Here is a 16,555-nt window from a genome sequence, read left to right as displayed (position 1 = left end):
GAAAGCAAAAGGCAGGGATTTCGAACGATAGCTTCGACTCAATACCTTTAACGGTTCATGAAATATTGCAGAGGCGCCATTTTCATAACCTGTAGTGCATATTGTCGTTTGATTTAGTTCAGTATTACCCATAGGATTCCTTGAAACTTTTGACTTAATGCCATTAGCAGTTGAACTTTATGCTTTAAGCCGTTTCCAAAATATTGCAAATTCGTCCAATGGACAACCTTAATGCTCAAAGTATCTTTTGACTTAGCCCAATACCCCCTAAACTCTCCGTGAAAGTTTTAACTTAATACCCGTAGCTGTTCCTGAGATATTGCTGATGCGCCCTTTTGACAATTTGTATGCACAGAGTGTCTTTTCGAATTCGTTTGGTGAGGCTTTCTGGTTTAATGGGTTTGACAGTTGTTACTCGTAACTTGAAGAATTTCGAAAATTGCTACCTAGAGTAGAAGTATCAGCTAAAAGAGGAAGGCAATGTAAAGGATTTTAAAGATTTAATCCTTTAAATAAAGGATTTAAAGGATGTATGTATAGCTTCAACAATTGCCAGCTTAAAACCAACTTCGAAATTTTCGATTTTATTGTCCTTGAACAGACCACTATTTGGAACTTGTAAAGATTAGATAATCGATCATAAAGAAATTCAAGATTAATAATTTGTTTCTTGGTATTCAAAATTAATAAAAAAACAACTCGTTTTTTCGCTTTTAATTATTTGCAGTTTTTTGTGAGAGCTTACCTTTAAGCTGATATTATCCTTATAATAATAATAATAATTTATTTGTTACCCGCTTGTTTTGATAAATTAAGTGGAGTAAAAACATTAAGGAAAGAAAAACAAAATAACAAAAACATTGCAATTAATACAGTCTAATCAAAGGGTGGTAAGGGCCCAAGCGTTGACAGGCCTCAGCACCTAATCTAGCATAGAGTTTTTTTATAAACAAAATAATATCAGTGGCACAAAACTTTCTGATAATCTTCTGATTTCTATAAGAACGCGGCAGATACAATAAATATTTACAATAACGAAAATACAGAACTCTTATACCCTGCAAATCTTGATTATTAAACAAGGGGCGCAAACCGGAAAGAAACAATATAGAATGATCGCAATATGTAGAATAAAGTCTGGATAAAGGCTTTCGTGAAAATCTGCCTCGGTTCGGGACAATTTTCGCGTACCCTTTTTTAAGTTTACTTTTAATATCATTGAGCCCACAAGATCAAAAAGCCGATAAAGATGAACAAATACTAATACCAAGCCACCGAATCGAAGAAACGAGCTTAACTTAAAAATAACCACAACTAAGATCCCTAATTTGATGCTTAGCATTAAAAACTAAATATTCACATTTTTCAGCATTAAGTTTGAGGCCGATTTCCTCAAAAGACTTAGAAACAAGCTGGGTCGACTTAATTAGGCTAGATTTAGTGCGTCTGATCAAAAGTAAATCATCTGCATATGCAATATACGAAAGAATAGTTAGGCCTAAAAAAACATGATGGATTAATACGTGGCAAAACAGAATAAAGACAAGCATTAAAAAGATAAGGGGATAAGACTCCTCCTTGCCTAAGACCAGAACGGATGGGGATATTACCAACGTAGGTGTCACCTGACTTGAGTCGAACATATGAATTAGCATACCAAAAACGAAGAGTTGATATAGTAGACACATTTACACCAAGTTGGAGTAAAGAATACCAAAGTTGGCTATGGCATATTGAATCAAAAGCTTTTGAAACATCAAGTACACAAAAATGAACCTGAAAACCATTTTTATGTGCTTCAAGTAATAGCGAAACTATAGCACGATGAGCATGTTGGCATCCTATATACGGCTTGAAGCCAAACCGATTAGACATATAATCTACATTAGACAGGAGATCAGGGAGCAAAACATATTCAAATACTTTACTTAAAGTACAAGCAACCGTAATAGGCCTATACGAAGCGCAACTAGTTGGGTCCTTACCACGTTTCAAAATTGACGTAATGTTACCAACTAAAAAAGAATCAGGGACTAAAGAAGAGCATAAACATATCTGAAAAAGTAACTGCAAGTGATAAACTAATTCCACCGAATCGGTGTTGAGGTGAAAAGCACTGATGCCGTCTATATCATAAGATTTCGATTTAAGTCTCTCTACACTTCTTTTGACACAGTCAACGCAAACGAAAGGGTATATGACCTTGATTGATTTTGTTAGGCAACAGATTAGAACAGAGCTTGGCAAAACGGAAATGAACCGCATATATCACTGTATCGAAAATGTTACTATAATGATTGATCCATGATACATTAGGGATTCGGTCGGCCGTAGGCGATCTATCAAACTTCGCAACATTAATCACTTTTTTCCACTGGCTAGGAGACTTAGGAAATTCGGCACCATTGTACCTAATTTTTCGAAGATAGCGTTTAAAATCAAGCTTTGTTCTTTGTTTAATATCGAAAACATTACCCCTTAAAGGGCGGCCGCAAGCTATCCAAATTTTTAGCCACAATTTAGCCCTGTTTTTTATTGTTTTGAGCTCTGGGTCATTCTTCCAAATTGAACTTCTTGTTTGTGCTCTAAAGCGACATAGGGGAACAGCTACCTCTTCAGACCTCTTTAAGCACGATACAGTGTGGCTATAATAAATATTAAGCTGAATTCTGGCTTGTGGGGACCCAACGCTTGTGCACAATAGATTAAAAGGGACTTTAATCGTTGATAGAAGGCTAACAAGCGTAGAAAAATAAAGAGGCCAGTCAGCTTTGTTCCATTCTCTTTTAGAAATCCATTTTCTAGAATTGGGACGAAGGTTCTTCTCAGCAGTAGCATTAAGGGTAACAGTGAGGGATAGGGGGAGATGGTCGTAATCACGCTCATCCTGATCAACATGGACTTCGCCACAGATGAGACCAGAAGAAACGATACAATGGTCAATGTCCGAAAGTGAGCCACTATTATGGATATAGGAATTGGAGGCATCTTTCTCCAAAAGTTTGTAACTATTCGGTAGGGAATCTGAAAGAAGTTCAGTCCGCACTGATGAAGAATTAATATTACAGTTCATATCACCAATTAATAACCAATCCAGTCCATAACTCTCAATGCCATTCAAAAGACTTTTTATTAATGCGGAAGATTTCGTAAATTTAGTTAAACTTCGGAGGGATTTCTGGTCGCAGGGGAGATAAACATTAGTGAGGACAAGGTTGGCAAGACGAATAGCAATATAACAATCACTCTCGTGATAACATAAAGGGGGTGGTGAAAACAGCGTCTTTTTTATTAAACATGCTAGGCCACCTGATGGTCTGCCAGAGGTTTTGCGTGCACTTTTAGAAAAAACTGAGTGTTCGTTATGCTTCTCACGGAGATGGGTTAAATTTAGACTAGCTCTGTGGGATTAACTTTTTGTGAGGAATTCCTTCAAATTTTATTGGGCACTGTTTGGCATGCATTCATATACTTTCGTAAGAAAGCAAGTAATGTCAAACGTAAAACCACAAATCTGCATACGTAAAGGTTTTTTGTTTAATTGAAACTCCCCCAAAACGTCACCTAAAAGTTAATAATATAATGAAAAGCATTGATGAAACAACCCCTTGACAACTTGTCTAGCATGGCATGTACCAATTTAGTTCAATAGAGTTTCAATATTCCCAAATGTTTGGCCTTAATACCCTTATTTTTACTAGCAGTTAGGGGTACCTTTTGAAAACCAGCATACGGACGCTGTCTTGTGATTGAGATCACCTTCCCACCTCAAAATTCCCTAAACATTTTACCTGTCCCTTTGATGACATGTATATTTACATACTTCTTGAAATGTTCATCTTAATGCTTTTAGCCTTACAAGTAGTTATTGTAGAAACATATAGCTGAAGAAATAGTAGCATTAGTAATAATAGCAGCAAATGTAGCAGTGGTATTGGTAGCAGTATTGATAGTACCGTACATATATTGCCTTTTGGTTAATTGATCTTCCCCTTTCATTATTCCCCAAAATTCCAACCTAATACCTCAATCCATTCTTGAGATAAGCTCTTTTGACAAAGTATAGGCACATAGTGTTTTTATGTAGGCTAAATTTCCTGTCAACACTGTAAAGTTAATAGTAGGGTAGTAGCAGTAGTAGTAGTGTGCAAATAATACCTTTTGGTCATTTGATCATCTCCCTTATCCTTTCCTGAAAGTTCTAAATTAATATTCCCAGAAATTCCTGAGATATTCCCTTTTGACAATCCGTATACACATAACGTGTTTTGATTTAGTTCAAAAATCCCCTCAACAGTCTCTGAAAGGTTCACTTGAATTCCCTTCATGTTTTCAAAAAGTAAAGGTCAAACATGATAGCTTTTCTCAGTAAAATATATTATACGTAATAAATGGATTACCTAACATGCAACACTTGACCTGAGAGCTGTGGTGTGGGTGGGGGTTGTCATCCCCAAAGGCACAATTACTGGACCTTTCAACAATTTTTAAAAAAATAGATATCTTTAATTTTGATTGATGTTGTTTTAAAAAATGATGGACGTAAGCGGTGGAGGGGGAACGTGTTGCCATAAAATCACTTTTTATTACTTAAAAAGGGCAATATATTTTCCCAATTCCAATTAAATGAGCCTCATCCAAACCTTTTACGACCATTCACTCCATAAAACCCGTAAAGTGCCCCCACTGCCATACCTTACTACCCTTGCCGTAGAGCTTTGATGGGTTGTTTCCACCCTGGAGGCATTGTTATATGTTCTTTGGATATTTTGAATAAAATGACTCACGATTTACCTCACAAAATCTGACAGTTTTGATCAGATGCATCCGAAGAAAAGAGGGAATCGAGGAAAGGGGGGACGAACATGGAACTTTCCACTATTTTACGAATATGAAAACACATGTTGAAATTTTTTGCATTAAATGTTCGGCAACACAAGAAAATATAGCTAATTTTCTATTCACAATGACAATCCGCTCTATTGGGGGGGGGGGGGGGTAATTCTGAAAAACTAGAAAAAATGACATATTTTTAACATTGGATCTTCATGAAACTTCATATTTAAAAGTACCTCGTAACTCAGTTCTCTTATTTTAAATCAACTGGATCCAGTGTCATTGAGGGAGGGGGCAGTTGGGGGGGGGGGTGGTGGAAATCTTAGAAAATACTTAAAGAGGAGAGATCAGGATGAAACTGGATGGGAAGAATAAAAACCTGTCTAATGTACGCGACTGACATAAGCGGACCAGATTTGCTCTCTTTGGTTGAGTGAGGGGGGGGGGGGGGGTAATTTGGAAAAATGAGGTATTTGTAACTTACAAACGGGTCACCAGATTTTAATGAAATTTGATATTTAGAAGAATCTTGTGCTTTAAAACTCTAATTTTAAATTCCAACCAGATCCTGTGACATTGGGGGGAGTTGGAGGGGGGAAACCGGAATTCTTGGAAAACGTGAAAATTGGAGTATTTTTATCTTACGAATAGGAGATCGGATCTTAATGAAACTTGATATACATAGAAGGATCTTATGTCTCAAATGTTCCATTTTCGACTCAAATTGGATCCGGGGACATAGGGGGAGGAGGGAAACAGAAATCTTGGAAAATGCTTTGAGTGGAGAGATCGGGATGAAACTTTATGGGAAGGATAAGCACAAGTACTGAGGTATTTTTAAATTAAGAACGGGTGACCGGATCTGAATGAAATTTGATATTTAGGTGGAATTCATGTCTCAGAGCTTTTATTTCAAATCCTGACCAGATCTGTTGACATTGGGGGGAGTTGGAGGGGAGAATCTTGGAAAACGCTTGGAGTGGAGGAATCGGGATGAAGCATGGTGGATAGATTAAGCAAATTTTTTTGATACGTGATTGATGTAACAGTACTGGATTCGCTCTCTTTGGGGGATTTGGGGGGAGGGGTTCAGTGATTTGTCGAGTTTGGTGCTTCTGGACGTGCTAGGACGAAGAAAATGGTTAGGCGTGTCAGGGAGCTGCACAAATTGACTTGATAAAGTCGTTTTCCCTGAATCGACCATCTGGGGGGCTGAAGGGAGAGGAAAAATTAAAAAATTGAGGTATTTTTAACTTACGAGTGGGTGATCGGATCTTAATGAATTTTGATATTTAGAAGGATATCGTGACTCAGAGCTCTTATTTTAAATCCTGACCGGCATTAACCCTTTGATTTTCCTTTTAAATCATTCTGTTGATTCATAGAATTTTGTGAGAGCTCATACCATATGAGCTCTTGGCTCTTAGCTCTTCTTGCCTCGTCGCAAGTGCCATATGAGCTCTTAGCTCTTTTTTAATTTCAGATTTGGCATATATGGGGAAAAATATTTTTCAAACTTTCAGGTTCAAGACAGGGCCATACCCAGGATCATGTTTGGGGGGGGCTACAAATTTTTGTTTTAAAGAACTCTGGAAGAAATTGTTTACATATATTTTGGGTAGTTTTCTCGATTCAGTCAAAAATCTTGGGGGAGCTTAAACCGGGTAAACCCCTTCTTCATATGGCCCTGGTTCATGTTTTCTTTTTCCACACCCTTATGAATCTACCAAGAATCATGAGTATGTTATATTGCATCAGATGTTTTTTTTTGTGGTTGTCAACTATTACGAATTAATCTGTTTGTTCTGTATTTTTGTACAATATTTTTTTTTTTAAGTTTTATTGGGATTTGCTTGTCTGAGGTTTGGATTTTATGTGCCTAGTTAGCATTTCTATTTGACCCTATTTCATTTTATAGGTTGTTTTAGTCTCTACCAAACTTCCTCACGAAATATTGGAAATGACAAGCAAGTTTATGACGGATCCCATTCGTATTTTGGTTAAACGGTAAGACTTTTCTTTTAGTTTAGAATTCTAAAACCCAATTTTTGTTTTGCTATAGGCTTACATCTGGAAGGAGCTTTTTATTAAGGTTAAAAAATGGGTATACTTTTGGTTTAAGTTACTGCCAGCGAAAGTACTGTGTGTGATGAAAAGAAAAAAATAAATTTGACTGGAAAGGTTTTAGCCCACTAGCATCAATTCATGGAAATGTTGAAGGGGGAGGCAAAATTTATTATCAAATTTACTGGAGCATTTTTTTTATCGATTTTAATGACATTATAAAAATGATTTTTTCAAATTAGGGGGAGGGAAGAAACCTAGAGGGTCAATTTTGGATAAATAGAAACCTAGTATCTTGAGGAGTAAATTTGGTAGGAAAAAAGGATTTGACCAATTAATACAGCTTGCTTAGTTTTAGATGGTGTATTGTTTTTGTAAGTTTTAAAATGAATGAATGAACTTTATTACCCGTAAAAGTATAAAAAAGACTAAGTACAGAGTATTATAAATAAACAAAAACAAAAACGATAAACAGCGAAGAAGAAAAAAAAATTCAAACTAACAAAAGACAACATGGACTAATTAACCAGTATCAATATGGAAAAAAGGCTGCAGAGGGTCATAAACGTGAATGAAGTTGATAGTCTTTTTACATAAATCATCACTGGAAGACCGAATCCGAGAAGGCACATCAATTAAGCCAAATCGAGCAATTATCTTTTTGTTTCGGTGCCATCTAGGAAGCTGGAGGAGGAATTTGCAATATCTGAAATAAGCAGTACGTAGAGTATGTCGATCTTTCTTACGAAACAGATGAGCCATGCCTGATAAAAGCAAAAGCACAGGGGCGCAATAAGCGTTATAACTCATGCACAAACCGTTGCGGTTGTAACGGCTTTTGTTTGGGGATATTTTTCCGTAAGCGACGCGTAGGTTTTTCACGGCTTGATTCACTAGGGATGAACAGGTAGTTGAAAGTGTTGGGCCGAAACACAGACCAAACCAACTAACTAAAGAAGAACATGGTAGAACTGCAGTCCCAGTAACGAATGGAGCGACCGCATAAGGGCTATTAAAACAAATAAACTCGCATTTAGACGCACTAACTGACAGTCCAATCTTAGATAGTTCATTGGTTAATATAGTAAAATTAGAAAGCAATCCACGGCGAGTCCGGGCAACAAGAAGAACGTCGTCTGCATATGCAACAGAAGACAAACCAATATTACCGTAAAAAGCAGAACTTCTAAGGGGACGCAGGCACGATGCAAGCACGCATTTAAATATACTAGGAGACAATACGGCACCTTGCCGAACTCCCTTGTTAATTTTTACCGGGTCAGATATTTGGCCATTCCAGGTAACTTGAATTTTAGACTTCAAATACCAAGAAGACAATAAACTTAGTACGGAAGGATTAACACCTGAAGACGCAAGGGAAAATAGAGCCTGAGAGTGTACAATATTGTCGAAAGCTCCAGAAATATCAACAGTAAGACAGTACAAAGACATCTTAGTTTTTACGGCATCTTTCTCATGAGTCGGCTTAAAACATGATGTACATGGGAGCAACCGAAACTTTTCTGAAAACCAAATTCGGAAAGATCACAAAAAGGCGTAAAATCACAATTCGACTCAATTTCTGGTAGTAACAAATGTTCAAGCAACTTACTTAAGAAACACGATACTGTAATGGGACGATAATTCACACATGACGTGGGGTCCTTGCCTCGCTTTTGAATAGACATTACACGGCCACAAAGGAAACTATCAGGAACAAGCGACTGTACTAAGCAAGACTGGAAAAATATTTGTAGATGGTTAAGTAGAGCAGGACAATCATAAGCAAAAAATTGGTAAGAAAGGCCGTCACCATCAAGGCTATTTGAACGCTTAATTTTTCTTAAAGCCCGGCTAATTTCAGATATTGCTACAGGCTGGACATGAGCCTGCAGGAGACGGTATGGTAATAGCGGTTTAAGCAACTTATAATAAAACGACTGAAGAAAACTATTAAATACACTGAACACACGCTTATAATGATCAACAAAATTAGCTAGCTGGAGACAAGATAGGACAGATGGGGAACATTTCTCACTATTAATAACGTTATTCCAGGAGGCCTTATCGGTGGGGCCGGGCCATGCATTCAAGCGTACTCTCTTCAAACTGGCCTTATATTCAAGTTTAAACTTTTGTTTCACAGAGAAAACAGCTCCGGACGGTGGTCGGTCACATGATATCCACAAATGTAGCCAAAATTTGGCTCTTTGCTTAGCATGTTTTACTTCAGGATCAACGTTCCAATTAGGCTTTCTTGTACCAATCCTAACTTTATCCACAGGCACTGCAGCTTTGGAAGCTGATTTAAGGCAATGGACAATTTGATAATAATAGCAGTTTAGGTCAACTCTACCTGAAGGCGAGGAAACTGACGTTTGCAGCAGGTGATATGGCACTTTTATGGTCGACAGTAAAGCAGTTAGCGTAGCAAGGTATAGTGGGACATTAGCACGATCCCAGTTCAACTTCGTATGCCACTTTGGCTGAGCCGAAAGTGTTTTCCCAGATAGCTCACAGGACAAATTACAGCTAAGAATAAGGTGATCGTCATCAATCTTCTCTTCGTCCACCCTGACAATCGATGATATTAAGCTGGAACTGGAAGAGATCACGTGATCCAGGTTCGATTTTGAACAGCCTCTGTTATGAATATACGTGAATGGGAGGCTCTTAACTGCGACCTAATATATGCTAGAAAGTGATTCTAGCAAGAGGATTGATCTATCGGAGGTACCAAGAATGTCACAGTAAAGGTCACCAGCTAAAACCAAATTTAGGTCTTTCAAACGTAGACTTTCGAGTAGAGACTTTAAACTTGGGCAACATGGTTGCGTTACACGTAACATCTTTTGAATTACTCCTGGCAGTTACAAAACATTTCTTTAAACAGAATTTATTCTAGATTTTTCTTTTCCAATTGCTCTGTTAACAACGTCGAAGTATGGTGCACAGGTATGTATCCGAAATTTTGTTCCCGAGAGGGAGGAGAGAGCACAACTTTTGAAAGCAAAAATTAACTATAATCCTGAATAAAATACAATTTCAGACTGCCATTGGCATTGTGCCAGTGCCATTGATAAATAAATATGATGCCTTAACCCTTACGCCCCTTGTTGTTTGGTGTAGATTGGATTTAAATTATGTGTTTTGTAAAAATAAAATAAAAAACGCACGTAAGAAAATTGAGCAAAATATACGAAGAATGGCTTCTGAAAACTAAATAATTATATTCTTATGAACAATAAGATAATAATCCTTCCACCCGCTAAAAAATAAAATCGATTTTAGGATAAAAATAACTGGTCTTACCGTCTTCAGATTTCAAGGACATATACTTTTATGTACTATGTTCTTTTAGTATTTTATAATATAGTATTTTTAATCCCATGATCTGGTAAGAATAGTCTAGAGTAGAGATATAATATTTTGTAATATTTACCTATTTAATTTAATATTTAATGATATGTCTATTTAAAAGCGTACATCCTGTAGATTTTGAAATTTTAATTTTCAATTCCAAAAGGAGTAGTATCGCCATCTAATTTTATTGGCATAAAAGATGTCGCCAATAAACTATCCACTAGAATCCCCAAATAATTTCCAAAAATTTTACTTGAGATTGTCTGAATTAAACAAGAAAAATGTAATTCCTGGAAATATGTAATATCCCCAAGATACTGGCAATCCAATATATACAATTATTTTGGCTGTGTAAATGATAACATTGCATATTAATAGGCTTTGACCTGTTGATATCAATGCTATCCATCAGTATAAATTGACGAACCCACAAACAAATCAACTTTTAAAAAATTATAAATAATATCTAATTATATTATGTTATATTATATTATATCATCATGTATATTATAAGTTAGTACAACAAATCAAATCTTATGTAGTCCAAATCCATTCAAAATTACGAGCAAATGAATAGTGCGATACTCTGAGCTGTTAGAATAGAGCTTGGTTCAATCAACCTTTAATTTCAACCCTTTAACTCCCTGGATAGGCCATGTATTTCATTCATTCTATATTGTCTAGTGCAGTGGTTCTCAAACTTATCTAAATATTGTACCCCTTTTACCCAGAAAATATTTTAGGTACCCCTTTTCAGTTATTGGTAACAAGTAAGCTATAACTGAAATATAGATAAAATTGCCAGTTCTAGAGTTAAAGGGTTGTTTTTTTTTGTTGGCCGACCGCGTAACCCTAAAACTTTTTTAGCACCCATAAGGGGTAAGCGTCCCACAGTTTGAGCACCACTGCTTTACCGAACTAGAAAAATCTGGAAAGTTGTCAGTAAATTTTTTCGCAAACCAAATTGAAATGAAGATATAGACCAGCAGAGATAATATCTCATATAAGCCAGTAGAAAACAACAAAACAAATCCTTTTTTCGCTATTAATGATAAAGTGCCTCTTATTATAAAAATTATGGACTTTATTATTATTAGTAGTAAAGAAAAACTTGATAGTTATTTCCCACTCTCTTATTCGAAAAATTATACCCACTTATGTATATTTTTATTTCATTTTTTTCGTAAATGGAAAGGCATTGCGGTCTGAGAAATGGTTTAATTTATTCGCTTATACTTTTTATTTCTTCATGTTAAATATTCTTTTTTTGGACAAGCAATAGGCTTACTGTGTTTTGTTGTAATAGATACATGTTTCATCGTTTACATCAAAGACAAAGAGAAAGGGCCAATACCCAGACGAAAAGATGAGAGGAATTCGGAAGCTAGAAAACGAGAATTTATTCTGGGTATACCGGGAGCAAACATCAAAGAAAATTGTCGATATTTTGCATGGATGTAAGTGTCAAGGTCAAGGAGGGCGGTATCCTCCTCGATCCTTCTCTGAAGCTCCAACCTGAATAAACCCTTTTCAGGGATTGACATAGTGCCGTCAGTTCAGAAAAACACCCGTCAGTTTATGGGAGAAGAGGTAAGCAAATTTATTTTTCAAAATCTAGTGTTGAAATTTTTCTGATTTTTTACCCCATAGAAGTACCAAAAGAGGCGTTTTTCTGTGAAACTGCTCCCAAAAAAGATATTTGTCAAAATCTCAGGTTTAGCAAATGCCCCTCAAGCTCCCAAATTAAAGTCACAGGCACCAGTTTAGAGGCACAGAGGCAGGTTTGGAATGAAGACTTGATGTCCACCTTTGAAGGAAACCATAAAAAAAACTCCTAGTCGGTTTATGTCATTTGGAGAGGGGAAATAGTGGTCCCTCCCTAGAAAATTTTGAAAAGAGACCACTAAAATCCCTCCTCCCTATATTTTGCAAAATATTCAGTCTACCAAATAATTTCCGTAAATTGCGCCAATACTTCTTGTATTCTCGAACACCACTGGTTTTTGATCCAAACAGTTCGTGGCTACAATCAGTAAGTAAGGAGTGACCTGGCTCAATAGTAAACAAAATTCTAAAAAACAGAATTTTTATACTAACTGTAATTTTATGCTGATTTCAAGTACATAAATTTTTGTCCAGTTTAGTTCTACTCATCAAAAGTTATGAGTCTAAGAAAATTTGCCTAGTCTTTGAAAAAAGGAGGAAACAGCCCATGAAAGTCATAGACACTTATTAAAATCACATCACCAGATTCAGCATGTCAGAGAACCTTACGTTAGAAGTTGTAAGCCCCCATCTGCAAAAATGTGGAATTTTGTATTTTGTTGTACCAGAAGATAGATCATGGATGCGGGTTTACTTTTTCTCCCATGGGTGATCGTATCGACCCAGTGGTCCTAGAATATCGCGAGAGGGCTCACAGGTTTGCCCCCTCGTCAATTACTCGGTCTTTATACTAAAGTTTTTTTATTATTTAAAAAGAGCTATTTATTCTAATTAAACGGCCTTTGTGATTCAGGGGTCATTCTTAAAAAAATTCGAACACAATTCGAACTTTAGTGGAGAGAGCGAGGGATTGACAAGGGTTATCCCCACCCTCAAATACATAATAATTTCTGTTCGTTTTAATTTTTATTGTTGCTTCTTACTTTAAGTTGAAAAAATTATTACTTTTAATTTAATAATAAGAAAGTATCTCTTCAAAGCTTTGCAGTATTTCAATGGGGCCAAGTCTTCGTCGAGCAAAATTTTTTATGGAAGTAAAAAAGATGATTTATATGCATATCATTGGGCATGTATGAATTTTTTGCAGATCATGGTATTTTGGAGGGTTGAAAGTGGGGTTTTAATTCCCGCCTGAACAGACATGTCTGACTAAATCTAAATTCAATTTAAATGTATATAAATGTAAATTAGTTCACTTGAAAATTATTGGAGCAACTTGCAGTAAGCAGTTGTAATTATTCACACTGTGCGCAGTCATTGGGGGAACGTACGCAGAGATAAATGCTCTGGGCCCATATTTCCAGAAATCTGAAGATTGTTCTGTATTGTTTTCATCATTTTTAGTCTTTGTATTTTCCCCCACCCTCCAAAACAAATTCATGACAACGTACTTCCAGTCTCCTTCTCGTTTTTAATTCCAAATAAAATACCCATTCATGTGGATGAAAGTTCTGCATGACTTGATCTTTCACGTGGCTGAAGCCATCATAACCTCCATATTAGTGTTCTCTGATGTTTAAATACATTGTATGCGTATGTTTAAATACGTGTGAACATTTTGTATAGGAAAAAAGGAAAATAACCATTTAATATCGGTGAAAACAAAGCTCATGGCAGCACTTGATACCCCCCTCCCCTTCCATACCCCAAGAATTTCATGGCAAGGCTCATCTCTTCTCTTTTCCGTTAGGCACCTTAATGTATTATCTATGTTGCATAGAAAAAGTATTATTGAAATGAGTGATGCTATAACCCCCATCACCTAGTACGTAATTTCGAGAAATAAAATGAGACACAGTGTTGTCTATGATGCATTTTTTTTCCTTTTTATGGCACTTGGTATTAACCAAGTGACATATAGCAGTCGCCAATTCTGTCGGTCTGTCGGTCCCGGTTTTGCTACTTTAGGCACTTCCAGGTAAGCTAGGACGACGAAATTTCGCAAGCGTATCAGGGACCGGACCAGATTAAATTAGAAATAGTCGTTTTCCCGATTTGACCACCTGGGGGGGGGAGTGGGGGCCCGGTTAATTCGCAAAAAAATAGAAAAAATGAAGTATTTTTAACTTATCAGCGGGTGATTGGATCTTAATGAAATTTGATGTTTGGAATGTTATTGTGTCTCAAAGCTCTTATTTTAAATCCCGACCGGATCTGATGACATTGGGGGGAGTTGGAGGGGGAAAACCTAAAGTTCCGGTTTTGCTACTTTAGGCACTTCCAGGTAAGCTAGGACGATGAAATTTGGCAAGCGTATCGGGGACCAGACCTGATTAAATTAGAAATAGTCTTTTTCCCGATTTGACCATCTGGGGGGGGGGAGTAGGGGCCGATTAATTCGGAAAAATAGAAAAAATGAAGTATTTTTAACTTATGAGCAGGTGATTGGATCTTAATGAGATTTGATGTTTGGAATGATATTGTGTCTCAGAGCTCTTATTTTAAATCCCGACTGGGTCTGATGACATTGGGGGAGTTGGAGGGGGGAAACCTAAAATCTTGGAAAACACTTAGAGTACAGGGATCGGGATGAAACTTGATGGGAAAAATAAGCGCAAGTCCCAGATACATGATTGACATAATCGGAACTGATTTGCTCTCTTTGGAGTAGTTGGGGGGGGGGGGAGTAATTCTTAAAAATTAGAAAATGAGGTATTTTCAATTTACGAACGGGTGATCGGATCTCAATGAAATTTGATGTTTAGAAGGATATCGTGTCTTAGAGCTCTTATTTTAAATCCCGACCGGATCTGGTGATGGGGGCGGGGAGTTGGGAGGAGGAAACCTAAAACTTGGAAAACACTTAGAGTGGAGGGATCGGGATGAAACATGGTGGGGAAAATAAACACAAGTCCTAGATAGATTACTGACATAAACGGAACGGATCCGCTCTCTTTTGGGTAGTTGGGGGGGGGGGGGGGTATTTCTGAAAAAAAAATGAGATATTTTTAACTTACGAACGGGTGATCGGATCTCAATGAAATTTGATATTTAGAAGGATATCGTGGCTCAGAGCTCTTATTTTAAACCCCACCGGATCTGGTGACATTGGGGGGGGGGGAGTTGGGAGGGAGAAACCTAAAAATTGGAAAAAACTTAGAGTGGAGGGATCGGGATGAAACTTGGTGGGGAAAAAAACACGAGTCCTAGATACATGATTGACATAACCAGAACGGATTCGCTCTCTTTGGGGTAGTTGGGGGGGGGGGTTAATTCTGAAAATTTGAAAAAATGAGGTATTTTTAACTTACGAACGGGTGATTGGATCTCCATGAAACTTGATTCTTAGAAGGACATCGTGTCTCAAAGTTCTTATTTTAAATCCTGACCGGATCTGGTGGCATTGGGGGAAGTTTGGGGTGGGGAGACCTAAAATGATGGGAAACGCTTAGATTGGAGGGACTGGGATGAAACTTGGTTGGAAAAATAAGCAGAAGTCTTACATACGTGATTTACAAAATTGGAACGGATCCGCTCAATTGCGGGGGGGGGGAATTCTGAAAAATAAGAAAAATGACGTATTTTTAACTTACGAAGGAGTGATCGGATCTTCATGAAACTTCATATTTAGAAGGACCTCGTAACTCCTATATCTTATTTTAAATCTCAACCGGATCAAGCGTAATTGGGGGGGGGCAGGTTGGGGGACCGGAAATCTTAGAAAATACTTAAAGCGGTGAGATCAGGATGGAACTGGATGGGAAGAATAGAAACCTGTCTAAGATACGTGACTGACATAACTGGACCGGATCTGCTCTCTTTGGTGGAATTGGGGGGGGGGGGGTGGTAATTTTGAAAATTGAGGTATTTGTAACTTACGAAAGGGTGACCAGATCTTAATGAAATTTGATATTTAGAAGGATCTTGTGTTTTAAAGTTCTAATTTCAAATTCCGACCAGATCCTGTGACATTCGGGGGAGTTGGAGGGGGGAACCGGAATTCTTGGAAAACATGAAAATTGGAGTATTTATGTCTTACGAATAGATGATCGGATTGTAATGAAATTTGATTTTTAGAAGGAATTCATGTCTCAGAGCTCTTATTTCAAATCCCGACCAGATCTTTTGACATTGTGGGGATTTGGAGGGGGAAATATTGGAAAAACACTTGGAGTGTAGGAATCGGGATGAAGCTTGGTGGATAGAATAAACAAATGTCCTTGATACGTGATTGACAGAATCGTACTGGATTCGTTCTCTTTGGGGGAGTTGGGGGAGGGGTTCAGTGATTTGGCTAGTTCGGTGTTGGGGGAGGGGTTCAGTGATTTGGCGAGTTCGGTGCTTCTGGACGTACTAGGGCGATGAAAATTGGTAGGCGTGTCAGGGAGCTGCACAATTTGACTTGATAAAGTCGTTTTCCCAGATTCGACCATCTGGGGGGCAAAAGGGAGAGGAAAAATTAGAAAAAATTAGGTATTTGTAACTTACGAGTGGGTGATCGGATCTTAATGAATTTTGATATTTAGAAGGACCTTGTGACTCAGAGCTCTTATTTTAAATCTTGACCGGCACTAAGCCTCTTATTTTCCTTTTTAAATCAATCTATTGATTCATAGAATTTTGTTAG

The 16,555-nt window shown here is 37.3% G+C and overlaps 1 protein-coding gene across 1 annotated transcript in view; it reads left to right on the top strand.

Annotated features, from left to right (window-relative positions):
* The window catches only part of LOC136029741 (protein O-mannosyl-transferase 2-like), a 98,596-nt gene that overhangs the window by 64,094 nt on the left and 17,947 nt on the right, over positions 1 to 16,555 (top strand). The window contains exon 8 of the mRNA XM_065708247.1: positions 6,755 to 6,843. Coding sequence (XP_065564319.1) covers positions 6,755 to 6,843 — 89 coding nt within the window. The remainder of the gene's footprint in view (positions 1 to 6,754; positions 6,844 to 16,555) is intronic.

This window comes from Artemia franciscana, chromosome 7, assembly GCF_032884065.1.
Source record: "Artemia franciscana chromosome 7, ASM3288406v1, whole genome shotgun sequence".
Classification (NCBI taxonomy): Eukaryota; Metazoa; Arthropoda; class Branchiopoda; order Anostraca; family Artemiidae; genus Artemia; species Artemia franciscana.
This window is presented reverse-complemented; position numbering and strand designations above follow the sequence as displayed.